This window comes from Notothenia rossii (genome assembly GCF_949606895.1).
Source record: "Notothenia rossii genome assembly, chromosome: 5".
Classification (NCBI taxonomy): domain Eukaryota; kingdom Metazoa; phylum Chordata; class Actinopteri; order Perciformes; family Nototheniidae; genus Notothenia; species Notothenia rossii.
The window spans coordinates 90,301,896-90,321,741 of NC_136903.1; the positions used below are offsets into that span (position 1 = coordinate 90,301,896).

A 19,846-nucleotide genomic window follows, 5' to 3' on the forward strand; every position below is an offset into this window, starting at 1 on the left:
TGGCGCCAGTAGTTTTTTCAGGAACCTGTTGCATGTTTGGAGCTGAAAATCAGAACATCTCTGATAATAAACAAACTGAATTAATTGTTCTGCTTTTATAGATTTAGTGTAATACATTTAAAATGCCGTGAAAACTAACAAAGTACAAACAGAGTACTGACACATGTGTAGACTACTGACCTTTTACCTTTCTTTAGTATTTCCATTAGTAATCCTTTTACTTCACTGCATCACACAGGGAAATAATGTACCTTTTACTCTTATACTGTTTTCTGACACCAAGTTATATACATAAAAAGATAATAATATGCTCATCCAGTTTGATGTATTGCAGTTCTAAACTACTTATCTACCCAGTAGTATGCAAGACATCCACAATATGTCTAACATTGATGAACCACATAATTTAAATGGTTATACAAGCATTTGTTTCTGATCAAAACTGAATAATAGAATAAAATAATGGTGTGGAAGGAGACATTCTGCATTATGAAAGCGTTTGATACATAAAGTACATTTTTATTTCAGTATTTAACAATTTTAATACAATATTATTTTGAATTTTGCTGAAGTTGAGGATCCGGGTACTTCTTCCAACGCTGGTCAGAGAGGAAAATGTTTAATTAGCAGCTGAATAATAATAATAATAAAAACTCTTCTGCTTCACACAGCACAGAGTTCAGTGGGAAGACATTTTGTTAAGATATTTGTTTCCTCTGCCCTTCTTTAGGACGGACGCGTGTTCATCTGGACGTGTGACGACCCGGCTGGAAACACCTGGACGGCTAAACTCCTCCACAAGTTCAACGATGTGGTTTGGCACGTCAGCTGATATATATATATATATATGTGTGTGTGTGTAGGCCTACTTCCTTTATCCAGGTAAAAGCAACTGGAACTGGACCATCTTCCTTTCTCCGTGTCAAGACAAGTTTATTTATAAAGCTTGAGGAAAGTGAGGTACAAACTAAAATAAATTACTATATAATAATACAATGCTATAATGGAACTTACAATTACAATAAATAAACATTTATAAAGTAGTAATAACGAAAAAAAATAAAATTTATTTTTTTATTTTTAAAGAACAAGGTAAATATTATATAGTTGGTATCAGTCAAATGTATAATCTACTATAAAATCTCGTTTAAAATTATTTTACGATGTCTAAAGTTACTGATAAGTCACATGTTTCCTGCCTGGTCGCAGCGTGTATCATTCCCCTCTCTCGTCCGGGCGGTAGAAAGGAGCCCTCAGCCAGAGCAGCTGCAGCCAACAAGCTGACTGTTGCTATCTGTAAACTATGCCGCCGAAACATAATTTCAGCCAATCAGCGTCGTCAGATCTGATGCTCAAAGGGCGCCCTTTCAGCGCCCTGGCCTGTGTGTCTGTGAGTTGTTTGGACTCGTATCCAAGGTGACGCTACAGTAGGGGATGGCTGCGTCTGCAGGTGTAGACTCCGGTGCTAGTGGATCGCCGGAGCTGTAGATTAACATTTACATGCTTATTGTGGTTGTAAGGGCAATGCCTGTGGCACCATGGAGCATATGTGTGAGCTGGACCTGTATTTTACAGGAAAGGAGTGATCAGAGGGTCGAGTTGTCGATTCTTGTTCAGTTTTCATCTTCCTCACCCTCTCAGACTTTGAGTTGCGCGCGCTGCTAAAGAGACGCGCTACCATGGAAACCAAACAATGGTGTAGCTGTATTAAAGTCCGAGTGGAAACAGTCGTGAGTAAATGTGATTTTGTCAGAAATCGGGAGAAATGCGGGAGTCTCCCGCGAAAATCATGAGGGTTGGCAAGTATGACTGACACACACACACACACACACACACACACACACACACACACACACACACACACACACACACACACACACACACACACACACACACACACATGGTTTTGTCACCATTTCCATAGCCCCACCAAAAATATTTTCCACTAGCCGCCACTGACTGCAGGGCAGGGGTTTTCAAAGTGTGGGTAGGTGAGCCTCCCCTCAGAGAACATAAGAACAGCCGCGCCCCCCCTCCCAATTATTATTGCTGTTATTATTATTGTTGTTGTTGCTATAATGCAGGGGTATTCAATTGCATTTCAAAGAGGTCCAGTAAGAGAAAATGTAATTAAATGCTCTGTTTTCGCTGTCTACCTTCCGCCATTTGAAATTACTCCGACTGTTTCTCTCCTCTTGTCTCGTCTCTGTGTTTGAATCTATCGTGCTGACTGCACCGATTTGATTGGCTGAGTAGCGTCACCTCCTTAAAATATTAAACAATAACTTTTTTAAACCTTTTTATTTTTATGTTTTAAACATATTGTATAAAACTCCCCCACTACTTGGACTATTCCTTGCACCCCTCTAGAATAAGCCCGAATGGTCTCAACCATATTGCATCAGTAACTTGCACTTGTTATTATAACAAGATCGCAAGGACGCTGGTAGCGATCGGAAAATTGAGTGTTGTTCAGTTTGTGTGTTGTGGAACATGCGTGACCGTGCATGAAAATATACCACACACCCAATTACAATTGCATGTTCAATTCACTACCCTGGAAGTTGATACAGTTGTTAAAGTTGGAACAGCCTGTGGACAGCCGTTCTTCCTTGCATGTCAGTCGCCGACACCTTCTTACAGAGGACAGGCAGATCTAGCTGCAGCACGACCCGTATATTTCCGCACGCCGTGTTCTCAAGACATATTTTTTTTAACATTTTCAACATGGTGGATAAATCCTTATATGCTCCCGGCAACACACTGAACGTCAACTTTGCCTCCTTATTACACTCACCCCTACTTTAGTGGGAACAATGAGTCTGCGTCTTTGATGCACACAGGAATAAACGCAGATCATACTCTGGCTGCAGCCTTTACCGGTACTTGCTTTTGATCAAAGTCAATGCGGAAAACCTGCACTCACACAGGTAGGTGGAGGGGAAGGGAATGAGCACTTTTACAGCCTTTTTGGCGAGGTGGGGGAACTCACTGTCCACATACAGCCACAAGTGGGCAAGTGTCACTTTACTCGTCTTTTTCTCGTTCTTTTGTGTCTCACGCTGCGCCTCCCCTGAAGCTCTCTGGCGCCCCCCAGGGGAGGCGCGCCTCACACTTTGAAAACCGCTACTGTAGGGCATACAACAACAATAGGTGAGCAAACAAGTCATAAAACAATATTGACTTTAATAGTTTATTAGGGGGACACTACAACAGGTGCTCAGACAAAGGGCTAATACAGTATTATTAACCCACTATGTAAGGAACAATACGTTATAGGGCGCAATACAAAAGCTGAGCAAACAAGTCATACAAAATAATGACTACAATGGTTTACGGTCCACAGACACCTGTCACATCAAAAGGATTTAGGGGCGGGTCATAACGTTTTATTGGGGCTGATAAATCAGTCAGCATGTCATAAACACCAACTTGACAGAAACCAGTTTTTGCCACACTTTATAACCACCACACCTTCTCTGAGGTGCAGCGTCACAAACTAATGAAGCTCCTGTTGGACTACAAAACTGTGAGATCTTTGTGTTCACAATAAAAGTGTAGTTTCTGAGTGAATGTCCTCCATTGGTCTTGAATCTCATATCATCAGATACTCATTTTCCTCTTGGATGTTCTTCTTGACCCTTGAAGAAAGAGAAAATGGTGATGCAGTGGTGTCTTCCAGGCATGGCCTTCCCTCACAGAAATGACAGGAAACATCAAATATGACATTATCGCAGAGCAAGTGTGTTGTTTATTAAAGAGGTGTGTTTGTGTGTTTAGGGGCTATAGATATCATCTTTTTTTTTATTTTTTATTGTAATGTGTTTTTTAAGCTTCAACAGTAAACTACAAAAATGAATGAACATGAATGAACAGTATGAAGTTCATCAACATTAAAATATATTTTATTATCAAAATAATATTGAACTGTTATCAAAACTTAGTGCAACTATAGAAGCTTGCTCTGTTCGGTTGTCTCAGTGCAATAATCACTTTTACCACGTTTTTTTACGGACAATATAAAGAGATAAATAGTAGCAATTCTCACCATGTGTTAAATAATCTTTACCTTCAACACATCGAAATAAGAAAGCTGACAAAAAAGTAATGTTGCTTATTAACATCTAAATGTAAACTTTTCAAATGGAAAGAACACTCAAATTCACGCATTTGTAGGAGATCTAGCATGAGGTAATGTTTAATGGCATGCATATCAGTGTATTAGTCATTACTTCATCTATTCAAACCAAAGGTTTCTTGAGTCTTTGTACAGTATGTAAAAATAGTCTTCGTACCTCGGAGTCCGTGTTGAAGTTCACTGCACTGCTGTTACTTTACATAAACAAATATATATATGTAAAGTAACGTGTAGAATAGAAGCTTATTTACATGCGAACAATACCTGTCCTGTGTTGACGTCATGTGATGAGGAACTCTCTGTCATGTGATGAGGAACTCTCTGTCATGTGATGAGGAACTCTCTGTCATGTGATGAGGAACTCTCTGCCAATTTCTTTTGGAAAAAGTCATTACCACAAAAAATCAAAGGGTGGCTCAACACGCCATGAAATGGGAAATAATGAGCTCTAACGAAGAGAGGGATCAAAGGAACAATAAATATGCCAGGTTGTGTTTTTGGTGGTTTTTGGTTGTCAACCTATTTTTGTTTGTGAAATGTTGAAGTGATCCTCCTGACTGCATCTTTATTTCTTCTGTTTTTGTTTGTGTCTGAGATTGGAAAGTCATCTCCTATATGTTATTGTCATGTCCATGTTTGTGTCTTTAGCCTGTACAAAATAAGGTTGGGAACCGCTGCGTTAGATAATCATCTTCTCTTCATATCCACTTTTGAATTTACTAATATACACATACATTCATATATACACACATTTCATTAAGTAAATGTATTTCAGCTAATCAAAGCAGATACAACTTTATTTATACAGCACTTTTTATACACAAACCAAAAACATACACAAAAAACACCCAATACTAACCCACCCTCCCCAGGTAATAATAGAGTAACACATAGCTGTGTGATAAATAAGAACACTTATAACGAAACGGCAAAGTAGAAAGACACAAATGTCTCTCTGAACACACACACACACACACACACACACACACACACACACACACACACACACACACACACACACACACACACACACACACACACACACACACACACACACACACACACACACACACACACACACACACACACACACACACAGGGCCGTCCCTGGGCAACTTGGGGCCCCAAGCGACATTGTGAGATGAGGTCCCCCCCCCCCCCCAACCGACAGGAGTGAAAAAAAATGTTTGGGAAACAAAGTGCTTTGCAAATATAATTCCTGTTTATTATTATTATTATCAACACAGTTACTTTTTTTTACAGTGAGGTAAATGGTAAATGTCAAAACATGCTTATGACATGCTCAAAAACGGATATTTCTTAAATGTGTATTCAAATGTAGTTCCCTCTGTCAGCAATGTATCGACAACTACACACACATTTCTCTCTGTATTTCTCTGTGTTGTGGTTGACATGATGATGACTGTTAGGAGTTAAGGGGAGAGGCTGAGCGTCACCAAGACATTTGCAAATTGACATAACAATGAATAAAAGGGGAAAAAATGCTCCATGTTTTTTAGGCTGTAAACTTTTAAATCCATCCCTTGATGCTTTTCCCCCTGAAAACATTCCTCCTCCTCCAGCGGAGAACAGCAGAAAGTATATATATAAACTATAAAACATCATCTCCAGTTTATTTAATGCATTTGTTTCAAAACTAGTTTCCTCATGTTCTCAGAGTGAGACAAATCAGAGAAAGAAATACGTCCTACACTTCATCCAGTACGTTAATCAAGTAAATAGATAAATGATTTATTGATGAGTGCACATTGTTTACCACTCAATACAAGAGGCTCAATAAATACAGAGATGTCTGTGTAATCAGAGCATGCCTTATGTTTGGCACCCTGAATGACTCGCTGCCAACTCAACCGTGAATTAAGCATCAACAGTTGAGTGTTTTCTTCCAGTTGTGAGATCAGAAAACCCTGGATGTGTTTTTCATATTTGATGTAATTAAAAAAACTATAATATTAAAATATCCTGTTTTGTTTGTTCTTTAAGGATTGATTCATTTACTACTGTCTCTCTCTGGTATGTATTTGTCTGAACTAGACTTATGTTATATCGGGGGGTATATGCGGGGACAGAGCCTTCTCTGTGGCAGCCCCGAAGCTCTGGAACTCCCTCCCCCAAGACCTCCGTGAGTCTGAGTCCCTCACCCTGTTCCAGTCCCGCCTCAAAACTCACCTCTTCAACTCTGTATCCATAAGCCCCCCCCCCTCTCAACCAACTTCCTCCTGACTGCTTTTCTGTTTTTTTGTGTTTGTCTACCCTCCCTCCCAAATGTAAAGCGTCTTTGGGTTCAAGAAAAGCGCTATAGAAATATAATTTATTATTATTATTATTATATATTCAGTAGAGTTGTGTAGTTGCGAGCTTCCTCTGGTCTCCTGTGATGGCGCAGTATCCCCTTTGAGCCTGAGTACAGAAGCTGTTATAAATTGATTATTTTTAGAGTTTAGAGCCACATTTGTATTATAAACTTTTAAAGGTCCCATGTCGTTCTTTTCCGGTTAGTACCCGTCCCCTTGTGTGTTATGAAGGTTTTTATGTACGGTCTGCAGAGTCAAGCCGTTTAGGACAGAGAGTGAATACACATACTTTACAGAGATGCTGTTTGAGAAACCAATGTGAGTTTGGAACATTGAACAATGTAAGTCTATTCTAGTAGACCTCAACAATGGAATGATGATCAGTAGAAACATGACATGGGACCTTTACATCTTGCTGCTTTTTAACTCTATATTTTAACCGGTTGAAGGATTTGAGTCCTTTGTCGTCTGGAAGTTAACAGAGAAGCTAACGTTAGCCTTTAGCTCGTAGCCCCTCAGCACAGTTTCCACGGAGAAACTCACTTTTTACATTTTTTTTTAAAATAGGTTTTTATCAGTCGGTCTGGTTTATTTGTAGAGGAGACTTTTCTCCAGTGAAATCTTCCTACTTGTCAGTGTGTTACCTTCGGGGACCAGTGGCGGTTCAAGAACATTTTACATGGGGTGGCAAAGGGGGGGAAAGAGGTCATGCCAGGGTGGCATGGGAGGGCGGACAGTACGTGGTATTTGTATATATAACCTATTTATTGTTAAATCATGCCCTAACAAGTGCTCTTAAAGCACAAGAGAAACAAGGTGTTCAGAGAAACAAACTAAAATATAGTATAAAACAGCAGAAAATACTCATGATTTAGAATTCTGCTTACTGTAAGTACAGTAAAAGTATTTCGTTATAATTAAGTACACAAATGACATCACCCATCTCTTCAGAGAGCTAAAGGTGATCTGTGCAGCAACACATTTCAATACATATTTGTCAATACTAAGAGCCGCTAGATTGAGCTGCTGTAATGGAATATGCAAAGAGAATAAAAACATACCATATGTTCCAGCTGGAGTCTCCTCTGCCTCCTGATCCCTGCCTCTGGCCCTCTCTCTGACACTTCATCTTTATTCCTCACATACATTTCTTCTTCTTCACTAATGTCTTCATCTCCTCCTCTTCCTCCTGCTCTGACCCTCCTGGTCTCTTCAGTGAACTCTCTTTTCCTTTTCCTCTTTCTGTTCGTCCTGATCACCTCAGATATGGCCTTTGTCTTTGTGTTGTTGTTGAATCACTCCAGCTACTCTGGCCTGCAAGAGTCTACTGGTGAGAAGCACTGGTACAAATGCTTGTATAACTTTACACGTTAGGGCCATGTAGCTGAAGTAGCATATCATAAATATAATAAATATAACATCAGAAAGTATTTATCAAACGCACAGGCAGCTGTGTTCAGACCCAGTTTGACGGTAAAGGATGTATCCTGGTTTAATTCATCTGGCCTCATTGCTGTGATGTGTAGTTTACATGGATTTAATAGTACCACATAGTTAACCCTGTAAGGACACTGGTTGTAATTTTACAACATTACTTTAAGCTATCCTAAAAGAGTCAGTAAATGTTTTTTTTTTTTTTAAACTACATTTACATAGTCAAAAGATCCTTTTGTTCAGCCTCACTATGCTATTTGGTATTAAAGGTGTGTATAGGTCCTGCCCTCTGGCCATACACGCAAACAACTTCCGCATCTTCAAACGAGCAACATCTCTTTGTTTTATTGGACTGGATTTGTCAGATTCAAGTAAGTAAAATGCCTCAAATGTTTTTTTTTGTGATTATTACAATGTCTAGAACATGTACATATTCAGTTATTGTGGAATACATTCATCAAATTTGATTTTGTTGCAATATTACGTACCCGGGTCTGTGTGGTAGTCAAAATAGCTTGAGCACCTGTCATGGGCCCCGCCCTTCTTATATGTTCACATATAGAAATAAAACACTAGAAATATAATGTCTTTGATGATTCACTATAACTAAGTTCCAAATGTGTAAGATTTTGAATTAAGACCAGAATTGAATAAATTAATACATTATTTCTGATAAAAGTATGTGAACTTATATCTGAAGCAATATTTTAAACTCTTCTTGTATCTTATCAGTTAATTAGTTACAAAAATACATTGAACTCTTCTCTGGTTCTGGCAGAAACAGTTCTTTCTGAAATGTGTTGGGACACTTCCCTTTTAATATCATAATTAGCCTATTTGCATTAGCCAGACAGCATTGTGCGAATTGTTGAACTGGTTTATTTGCATGTATGGGTGTAGGCAGGTCCGCCCCTCCCTAGATTGCTTACCTCACAGAGGGGGGCCTCACCTCGCGGAGGGGTCCTCATCTGAATCGCAAACCCCCCCTTAGAACCGCCCCTGTTGGGGATAATCCAGTTTATGGATAAAACATGCTGATCTAGCACTTTATATCAGAGGAGAAGTTAAAATCTCCAGAACCAGGAACACTGATGGAACCCTGGAGAAGACTACAACTCCCATGATGCAACAGTGCACAACCACTACCCCACAGTCCAGCTTTTACTATTGATTTCATTGAGAGACAGAAGGTATTTGGTATCTATGAATTAATATCCAGTACATTTTTTATATGTATTTTTATATTACAAAACATGAGGATTTCTTATATATGAAATCATCCAACAGTATCAAAGAAAACACCGCATCAAAAATCTACATTAAAAAGCTGCTTTCACATTCAGAAAATAATAAATCAACTATATAATATATATATTAATACACATGAAATGCCTTATGTTTCTGCATTATAGAAAGGTAACTTTTAATAGTTATGGATATATTGAAGCCAGCACTGATTGTAGCCTTAATGAATACTATAGCTCCACATTATCATTATTACTTTACTCTCTGTGCTGCTTTTAATCTAAATGATTCTCATGGGATCAATTCAGTTTGAATTATTTTACCTTTCTAACACAATTATTCAGATTCAAGTTGTTTTTATTAATCTGATGTTCAAGCAGTAGCTCTGGGAGGGAAAAAACATTTTTGGACCGTTGGTACTCATCCTAATTGTCGGCCTAGATGTAACAACATTCTTAATTAAGTAAATGTAACACCATTGTCACCCCGGTTACACCTTTCATTTGCCCTTTACGATGGGCGCTGTAAGTGATGAAAATGGGGGATGTTGACTTATCAGGCGCCCGCAGCTCACAGCCAAAGTGCGACGTGGGAGCTATATAATAGGTGTTAGTGGATGTAAATGGTCTGCAGACTAAAATCCCTGTGTTAGATAGAGAGATACTCTATTGATCCCAATTGAAGACAGACAGACAGACAGACAGACAGACAGACAGACAGACAGACAGACAGACAGACAGACAGACAGACAGACAGACAGACAGACAGACAGACAGACAGACAGACAGACAGACAGACAGACAGACAGACAGACAGACAGACACACACACACACACACACACAGGTGTATCATTGCTTTGATAAAAAAGGTTATTCATATACCCCTGTTAGTTGTGAAGATATACTCATTCGGTCTGGGCATGTCATTTTCGAGGGATAGGGCCCAGGCCTCAAGAGGTTAAATCTCCTAACAAGGTTGTCCAGTTTAGACTTAAGTTTCTTATATTTACAGCCCTTAATAACATTCGTTTTCTGGTCTCAATGGGTGTCTTGGCCGTTTTCGTTGGGATGGTTCAATTCACCTTGTTTTCTCTTGTGTATAATATTATCTCTGTTCCTTCAACAGGATACTGTAGTGCTTCAAAGCAAGTGTTCACACAAACTGAAAGATTGACAATAAAGTTGACTTTGATATCATTTTTACTTCTGGCAATTGCATTTACCCTTCAAACATCTTAAAGTGGTGTTGATATGTGCAGATTATCCTGCTGAACTAAACATGTAAGTATCATGAACATGTGTTAGCGACAGAGATGATTTCTCCCATAAATGGAAACCCAATAGAGAAAGTAAATGTGTCAGGTATTGGATGAAGAGTAAAATAATAGTTTCTTTAAATGGACATACAGTATACTCTCGTTAAGTACCTTGTAATTGAGTACAGCACTTTAGTAAATGTTCTTAGTTACTGTCCACCACTGGCCTTGATAATATGTTGGGTGTATCGGTTTAAATCTATGAAATGTATTTGATTGATATTTTTAGTCAAAATGAAGATCGCTGCCTTCAATGTGAAGAGACTGGGATGGACTAAAGTCAACAAGGAGGGCGTACTGGATAATATCATTAAGGTAACTCACCGTGCTGAAACACACAAGTTTGTTCGGTGTAATATTTCAGTTAATGTTTTTGTACATGGCGAGAAAATTAAAGGAAAGGAGCAGTTTTTTTATGCATTGAAAACATTTATACAATTTAAAAATAGCTTTGAGTTCTATGCTTTCTTTTCTCTGTGGTTGTGTTTTGCAGATTATATCTCAGTACAGCGTGGTGGTGCTGGAGGAGGTGACGGATAAGACAGGTCCATCAGCTGATCCCAAGGATGAGAGTAGTGACGCCATGCCACTGCTCCTCGACCGCCTTAATGCCTATGGGTGAGTTCTCCACACATAGAAGCATGCACATTCATTTAAAGGGGCCCTATTCTGCAGGTTCAGGTTCAAAATGTGTTTTTAGGGTCCTGTGACATGTTTACTTGCTTTAATGTTCAGAAAGCTCTTTATTTTTCTCACACTGTGCTGCAGCACCTCTTTTCACTGTTGCCTAAAAAGAAATGTTGATAATTACATCTTATGGGGCATCTACAATGATACAACCAAATGATTGATGCTTGAGATATTCAGTTCCAGTTGTTTCTGTTTTCTGGCAGAGATAACAAAAGTAATCCGTACGACATGCTGTGCAGTAAACGTCTGGGACCGAAGGGTCACAAGGAGAAGTTTGTCTACTTCTACAGGTCAGAGACACAAGTACAGACAATCCTGGACAATATGTTGTATAATCCTATGTGTGGTTCAAAGACCTTTTAGGGCAACAGAGACAGACCTGACATGGGGAGTGATGAGACACGGAAAATGGTCTTAGAACTGGATTCAGACCAAGCCTCAGTACACAACAATCTAACAATTGAGCTATACGTTATGTCTCACAGGAATTAAAATATGTCTTAAATTGGTAACAGCCACATTCAATTGGATACTTATTATTGAAAAACTGTGTGGAATATCAAAGACAAAAAAAGTTATCAATATGTTGAACCAGTAATCTGTGACACATTACATTACTCTTCTTTGAGACGCTTGACTTCAATCTTTTTAATCCTGCAATTTATTTGTTGTCTATGGTTCAGTAGCTAAGACCCAGAACATCAAAGGCTTTACAAATCAACACATTGTGCTCTTGGGCCAAACTCTACATACATTTCCTACAAGGCTCTACTGAAAAACTTCAAGTGGTTTATGAGCTATCTCACTAACTAATACAAATACATGAATAAAGAAACAAAACATAACATGTGTGTTTATAAGCTTTATAATACGGAACATGTTTGTGGATTTGTGTTTTAGAAAGAAAGAAGTGCAGATAATAGACTCCTACCAGTACGGAAAAAAGAATGAAGATAATGAAGATGATGATGAAGATGATGAAGATGATGATGAAGATGAAGATGCTGAAGATGTGATCACCAGAAAGCCTTTCGCTCTCCTTCTCAATTGTCCAAACACAGGTATTTGTGTGTGTGTGTGTTTGTGTGTGTGTGTTTTAGTTTTTTAGACTTTCATTGTGAGGATCAATTTGGGTTTTGTGTGTTGTGCGGGCGTTTATGGATTATGAGAACATTTTGGCCTGTTCTTTATATTTGGTTCGGACCTTCAATTAATGTTAAAGCGCTTCTTTAGTTAAAATAGGATTAAAGGTTAAGAAAAAAATGTTTTGTTTATGTAGGTCCTCACAGGTGTGTTTATGTGTGTGTGCATAGGTCTTGCACAGCTATCATTGGAGTTTTAGGTCGCATTCACACCAGCCTTATTTAGTCCGGTAGAATTGAACCCTGGAGCGTTTCACCGCTTGGTGCGGTTTGTTTGGGTCAGTGTGAACGCAGTCTGTGAAGTGAACTAAACAACCTAAAAGAGGTGGTCTCAGACCGCTTGCTAGTGAACTCTGGAGCGGTTCATCTCTGGTTTGAACGCAGTCCGCACCAAAACATAGGAAGCGTAGTATTTACGAGTCACAAGAACGTGGATGTCTTCAAAATCTTTAGTTAAAGAGTGAAGCAGAATGAAGTGTTGAACAGTGTTGTGTAAAGTAAAAATGCTCCGTCAACTATACATAAAGTCAGAGCCACCTGTCGTCGGTGAAACCTCCTCCCGACTGCAGAACGTCTCTCAGTGGTATACAATTTTTTTTCGCACGTTGTCTGATTATATAATCGTATGTGCTGTCCACTAGAGTCTGATGATCTCCAGATTAACAGCAGCATGAGAATAACCTGCCGATGCTCCATGGTGGAGGCTACAGTAGAAACTGCTGGGATTTGCGTTTTTACCCCTTTAATGTCTGACCAATTGCTGAACAGCATTTCTGTGCACATGACTTGTGTTTAAAGTGTATAATGCGTTCTAATGCATATTCTCAAAATATTGAATTGACTGTTATTTTGTATATTGATGGTTGTGTTTTTATTTAGGTCTTAATGTGTGCACATGTAAAAATGTCTCATTGATCTTATAGTATATACATGTTTGCACACATAAGTTGTGAGGACCTTTCTAAATTGTGAGGTCCGAATTTTAGGAAATACATAAATGGACTGTTTAAAGAGAAATACTTTTTTTTAAATTAGACTTAGGTTGCGATAATGGCCAGGGAATGATTTGTGTGTGTGTGTGTGTGTGTGTGTGTGTGTGTGTGTGTGTGTGTGTGTGTGTGTGTGTGTGTGTGTGTGTGTGTGTGTGTGTGTGTGTGTGTATGTGTGTGTTTGCCTCCAGTTGTGAAGAAGCTGGTGTTGATCCCGGTCCACACCACACCAAATAAAGCAGAGGCGGAACTGAACGCTCTTCATGATGTGGTTGAAGATGTGAGGGAAAAATGGCAGAATGATGTAAGTGTTTAAAATATAATTGATGGTTTTGAGAGAAAAACTATGTGGTAAAATCTTTGCATTTAACATTAACCATATTTTGTTTGTCAAGATATTAAGAGATGGGTTTTTGAGAGATTACATAGTTTTGTTTAATTCTGATTCTCATGTAAGCAAACTTGTTTAAGCTTTGAATACCTATAAATAAAGTAAACACAAATAAACATAATGTGTTTTTCCATTCTGAATTTGGTTGTGTCGTTCTTTCTTCTGCAGAACATTATGATTTTGGGAGACTTTAATGCCGATGGAGATTATCTCTCCAAGAAGAAGAAGAAAACGCTCCTTATCTCCTCGGCTGATTATCATTGGCTGATAGACGATAAAAAAGCCTACGACAGGTAATACACATTTTATTGTTACAGTTTAATCCAAGTATATTTTGTGTTCGTTAAAAAAATGAATTGTGCTGCATTTCCAAATAACAGGATCGTTGTTTACGGAGAGAGCATGCTGGAGGCCATCGTCCCCGACTCAGCCAAAGCCTACAACTTCAGGAGAGAGTTGAACTTGACAGAAGAACAAGTGAGACTCATGTTTAGGGTTGGGTATCGTTGGTACGATTCTGTAACACTGAAACCTGTTGAAGTGACACAGCGCAACCCATTACAGGATTAAATGCATAAATGTAAATGTTTCCGGTTTAGCATTAGCAGCATCATAAACAATACATTTTATTTGGGATCATTCAACGCTACACTACTGAAGCCCACCGGCTGGCTGGACAGTATACTAAAGCACATGTGGATAGTTTTATAAAAACTGCCAGAAGGGTGGACAAAGATCAGCTAGGAACGTTACCTATCTACCTAACAAGCTGGCCAACGAACATTAGCTATCTATCAAACTGGCTAGCTAGCGAAATGTAGCTTTCTACTTTACAAACTAGGAAACATTTGCTATCATTTGGGCGACTGTGGCTGTGAGGGAGTGTGGTCGTCTTTCAACCAGAAGGTTGTGGGTTCGATCCCAGCCCATGCAGTCAACATGTCGATGTATCCTTGGGCAAGATACTTAACCCTGAGTTGCTACCGATGGCATGGCTAACGGTGTGTGAATGTGTATGAATGTTAGGTCCTGGAGTAAGGTACACTGCTCTGTATGAATGGGTGTGAATGGGTGAATGACATGTAGTATGTAAAGCGCTTTGAGGGGTCTTAAAGACTGGATAAAGCGCTATATAAGTACAGTCCATTTACCATTTACCATCAATCTCAATTAGCTAGCTACCTATTGACAAATTGGTGAAAAAATCAAAACATGTCTCTGAAGTGTTTGGCTCCAAATACCAAACAGATCATTGTAGCATCCCATAATTCCCTCTGTTTCAGCCAGGGGCGTCGCCTGGACCTGAAAACATTCGGAGCTGAGCCCAAAGTGGCGCTACAGTGGAATTTTCTACTGCAACACTTCCCACACGCACACACACAGTAAACCCGCGACTGTTACAATGAGGGCTCGATAATCAGCTCACGGCATATAGGCAGGGGTAAAGTGCTATTTTTATGATTGGGAGGCGGCCCTCACCTCTTCTAGGGGGGTCCGGGGGGATGCTCCCCCGGGAAGATTTTTTTTTAAATATTGAAGTTAAAAGCATCAATCTGGTGCACTCTGAGAGCAACATTAAGAGATCTATGGATACATCTCGTAAACACATTACATTATATTTTAGCTGACTTAAAAACTTTATTGGAGTAACTAAGGACTAAGTGCCTCACTCAAGTGGTGGTGTTCCAGGCGGGAACACCCATATGAAACAGAACTGTAAACAGATTTTCTTTTTCTTTATGGATATTTTTACAAATCACTCCACTTTTAAACTCTATTCTTGTTTTACTGCCATATAGTAGATTTCATTACTGTTTTCCTTTTCTTCTCTTTTTATATCTATAATGATCCTATGAAGGTGCGCCGCGGAGATAATCTTTTGAATAATTTGTGACCAAACTGTTTGAGACCCACTGAGATAACTTAGACTCTATGCAAGTCAATGGGACTCCCTGATAGTTGAAACTCTATGCCAGGCCTATTCAACTGGCGGCCCGCGGGCCAGATGCGTCCCAGAACCAACTCCCGAGTGGCCCAGCCTCCCGTAGCCAAATTCCTACACTAGTACAGACCATGAACGCAACACTCCGCGTTGCATAGAAACCACCAAACCACAACGCAGCACGTTTTTTAAAAGTGCATCTAGTGGTGCTAGTAACGGTGGTCCTACGATAGCAACTCTAAAACATGTCTCTCTCAACTCTGAAGCGTAAACAGAGACAAAACGGTCATTGATCTTGTGGAGCAGATCCAAGTCAAGCTGGACCTTTTCGCGACCGACTTGAGCACGGGTCGGATGCTGCATTTTCCGACGCTCCCCAAACACATCACAGGCACAAATCACGGATGTGATGACAGATTTCCTTGCGGGGTTGAGAGAGAACTTTGCCGGTCGATTGGATGGACTTGCTCTGCCCACAGAGGTGATGATGGGGTTTGCCAGAGACCCCTTCACTGTTGCAATAGAGAGGGACGTATCAACCAGAGCAAAGGAAGTGGTCCCCTGCATCGACGAGGGGAAATATACACTGGAACTTATTGACATGCAGCGCACCAACGGGCCAGCGAAGTTTTGGAGTGATGTCAAAAAACAGCAGTTCCCTAACGTTCAGAAAGTAGCGATCTGTGTGCTCAGTATGTTTGGATCAACATACATGTGAATCAAGCTTTTCACACATGAACTCAATCAAAAGTAGCACTCGCTGCTCCCTGACTGACAGCACTCTTCACCAATGTCTTAGGATTGCATTGACATCCTATGAGCCAAAAATCACTGCTCTTGTTCAAAACAAAAAATGTCCCTTCTCCCATTTAGAAAGTCAGCGATGACAAATCACAAATGAGGTGACAGTAAGCACCTAGTTTACTATAGTAGACGTGTAGTGTAGTATTCATTCATATAGTTACCCGTATCGCTTGTTATGGGTTTGTGCACTGAAGGGTTTGACAGTTCTTTCTGTATTCATTTAAATGCACTTTGTAATGTGTCTGGGTCAAATGTGACCAAAACGTATGATTTTTTTGTTATTACTTGAAAAGTGAAAAAATAGTATTGCTACAGTACTACCTCTTTGTGTTGCATTGGAGCTCTTTAGCTGTTTTTTTTGTATGTGAGGACATTTATTAAGACTGCTATTATTGTATTCAGTAAATGCACTTTTTGATGTGCCTGGTTCAGAAAAAATAACCTGAATATTTGACTTCTAAAGCAAACAAATGTAATGCTACAACTGTGCACTTTTTTTTCAGATTCTGTTAAATTAATGCTAATTAGTTGTGTTTTTATGTACTTTTTGACCTACCTTTGTGAGATGAACAATGAATAAAAATTGCATGTTTTTCATCGCAGTAATATGTGTTGGTTTAAAATGTGTCACTATCCGCTTTTTACAGGCCGCTGAATGTCTGGTCCAGCTGAATTTTGTAGTTATAAAATCTGGCCCAATTGAATGTGTAGTTGAATAGCCCTGCTCTACGCTAAAGGGCTCCCCCTTGAGTTGGAAAGTGACGACAGGGACCCTGACATAACGTCAACATACAGTAGGCCGAGTTTGGAGTGAGAATGTGTTGACTATTACATTAACACAAAAACCATTAATCATCACCAAATTTCATTTAACACCCTTTCAAACTGTAAATATTGTATCGGACTAGTATACATGAAAAACTGCAGTAAATATACAAAGAATAGAAACTGAACATGTATTGCGTGTGCTTCACACATGGGGGGATGGGCACATAAGGGGGGGGGGAACACATCTAGAGTGTGTGTGTGTGTGTGTGTGTGTGTGTGTGTGTGTGTGTGTGTGTGTGTGTGTGTGTGTGTGTGTGTGTGTGTGTGTGATCTGATCTGGATGGTTACTAATTCCTTTTCTTAATGGCGGTCATGTTTGAGCGGGAACACCATGGGTGTTACAAAGTTGACTAAATCATCCAAAATTCAACGAAAGCTGTGATCAGCCATTGTGTATTAAATGTCTACTGTGAAGGATATCATAAAGCCTTAATGTAATTGAATGTAAAACAAAAAAGTTATGATTGATGAAAGTAGTAAATCGGCCAGATTTGACCAGAAGACAACAGGAGGGTTAAACAAATGTTGATGAAGCTGGCATCCCTTTTCTAAGTAATAGTGCACATGCTCTAATCGGAAGAACAAACACAAAATAAAGCAATGTGGAAACACCCCAGAGCAGGCAAAGCATCAGGTGAATTATTGACACGATTAAATGATATCTTCTGTTCCAGACTCAGAGTGTCAGTAATCACTACCCTGTGGAGGTGGAGCTGAAGATGGAGCAGGAGGTGGAGCCGGAGGTGGAGCAGGAGGTGGAGCCGGAGGTGGAGCCGGAGGTGGAGCCGGAGGTGGAGCCGGAGGTGAAGCAGATGGTTCTGAGAAAAAGGAAACCAGGGACAACAGGGGGTAAAGATGTCTCTTGTTTCATCAACATCAGTGACACATATCAGACATAGGAGTTTATTTAGATATGTTTGTATGGCCCTTGCTGCATCATGAATCTCACATGAACAATATAATTACATTCCTTTGTACTGATGACTTTCAGGAGCCCAGAAGAAGAAGGCCGGGCCGGCAGCGAAAAAGAGGAAAGGAGTGTAAACCAAGAGAAGAGGAATCGATCTTCAACATGTTATTATTTTAAAGTAGTTTAGTAATTAGCTTTTAGTGATGAGCGCTGTTTAACCCTGTGACCCGTTTCAAGTTAGGGTTAGGGTAGGTAATGTGTTTTGGGGCCATAAAATACAATTACAACAGGATATTATGATTATGATGAATGCATAAGTTAGTTATAATGTAGTTAAAACAATATTGGATGATTGACCCGCGAACACCATGAACGGGAACAGCTTTCGAACACAACACAAGGGGTAAGTGTATGAACAGAATAGAGGTGGTATTGCTTCTTGATGTTTTTGATGGAGCTTCAAGTTCAGCAGAAGAACAGTTTTCAGTAATGTAGGAGGCATTTTGTTAAATGAAAAATATTTGGTACCATTTTACAATAAGACCACCCTTATAAAGGATTCATAAAGGGTTTATAATTAGGTTATGAATTAGGTTGTAAACACTTTATTAATCATTAAGGACCATTTATAAACCAGTTCTAACATAGTTTTCACACGTCAACACAGGCTCACTAGTTTGCAAGATGACTAAGCCTTATGTTGGCTACTTAGCGAGAATCAACTGAGTGAGCAACAGATAGGATAATGGCTGATGAAGGAGAAGAGGTAAGCTAGGTAGCCAATATAAGGCTTAGCAGTACAGATACATGGGGGCTCCCTATTTGGCAAGCAACCGGTCACAGTTGCCCTGTTTATCTCATGTCTTATTAAAGCTTATTAATGATGTATAAAGTGTTCACAACCTAATTAATAAATGAATTACAAACTATTTGTAAACCCTTTATAAGGGTAGCCTTATTTTAAAGTGGTACCAAATATTTTAACCTAAATTCATAGAATCTAAATGTTTGTCAAATGAGGTAGAAGGTGAAGACTTAATTTTGGGATTTTTAATCAAAGTATTTTAACTATTTGATGGAAAAAACAAGTTGTGTGGTTAGTTTGTTTTTCTGTTGTGTGTGACTTCGGTTAGTTCGGATTCAGCAAAAACAAACAAATAAAGTATCTGACAAGTCATCTGACAACTACCCTCAAGGTAAAGCACTTAAATGATTCTAAATATAGAATATATTTGTTTAATTAAGACTGTCACATCTACAGCAATATGTTTCTGAGCCACACTGACGAGGATAAGTTCCTCATCACTTCAATATAACCAAACTATCCATTTAAACTATATTCACAGACGCATGGCACATTACAGTATATCACTGCTTTTTTACTAACAATGCTTTTTGTTATCCGCAATAAAAAGAATCATGAAATTATATTTTGTGCTTTCTGTGTCATTATAAACTCCATGAATAATTGTATTAGGTTAATGTAGTCATGCAGTTTCTTTTTTGGAGTTTAACAAAACTGTTAACAAGACATTAAATGAATACAAGTTGAAAAATCTTTTATCCATATTGAAATTCTACATGATGTATATAAAGGAGCCAAGGTTGCTTCACAACATTCAATGAGAGAGACAGCCAGATTCTGCTGATATCACAATGTGTGTTTCGGTTCCCACATCATATTCATTTTTATGACTTGTAA

The 19,846-nt window shown here is 39.1% G+C and overlaps 2 protein-coding genes across 2 annotated transcripts in view; both read left to right on the forward strand.

The window, feature by feature from the left end:
• The window catches only part of LOC307041498 (uncharacterized protein), a 185,991-nt gene that overhangs the window by 131,574 nt on the left and 34,571 nt on the right, over nt 1-19,846 (forward strand). Inside the window, exon 11 of the mRNA XM_079684947.1 lies at nt 10,678-10,763. Within this exon, the coding sequence (XP_079541073.1) occupies nt 10,678-10,763 (86 nt within the window). The remainder of the gene's footprint in view (nt 1-10,677; nt 10,764-19,846) is intronic.
• On the forward strand, nt 10,778-19,572 carry LOC307041526 (deoxyribonuclease-1-like 1). The gene is made up of 8 exons (XM_079684993.1): nt 10,778-11,428; nt 12,039-12,199; nt 13,461-13,573; nt 13,829-13,953; nt 14,041-14,137; nt 17,909-17,965; nt 18,014-18,083; nt 18,226-19,572. The coding sequence occupies exons 1-8, from the start codon at nt 11,367-11,369 to the stop codon at nt 18,276-18,278; spliced, it is 738 nt and encodes a 245-aa protein (XP_079541119.1). The 5' UTR covers nt 10,778-11,366; the 3' UTR covers nt 18,279-19,572.

Bases quoted from the DNA above. Each gene is read 5' to 3' on its own strand.
- LOC307041526 (XM_079684993.1), top strand. From the start codon at position 11,367: ATGCTGTGCAGTAAACGTCTGGGACCGAAGGGTCACAAGGAGAAGTTT. The intron at 12,200-13,460 runs GTATTTGTGTGT...GTTTGCCTCCAG, and splicing joins TCTCAATTGTCCAAACACAG to TTGTGAAGAAGCTGGTGTTG. The intron at 13,574-13,828 runs GTAAGTGTTTAA...TTTCTTCTGCAG, and splicing joins GGGAAAAATGGCAGAATGAT to AACATTATGATTTTGGGAGA.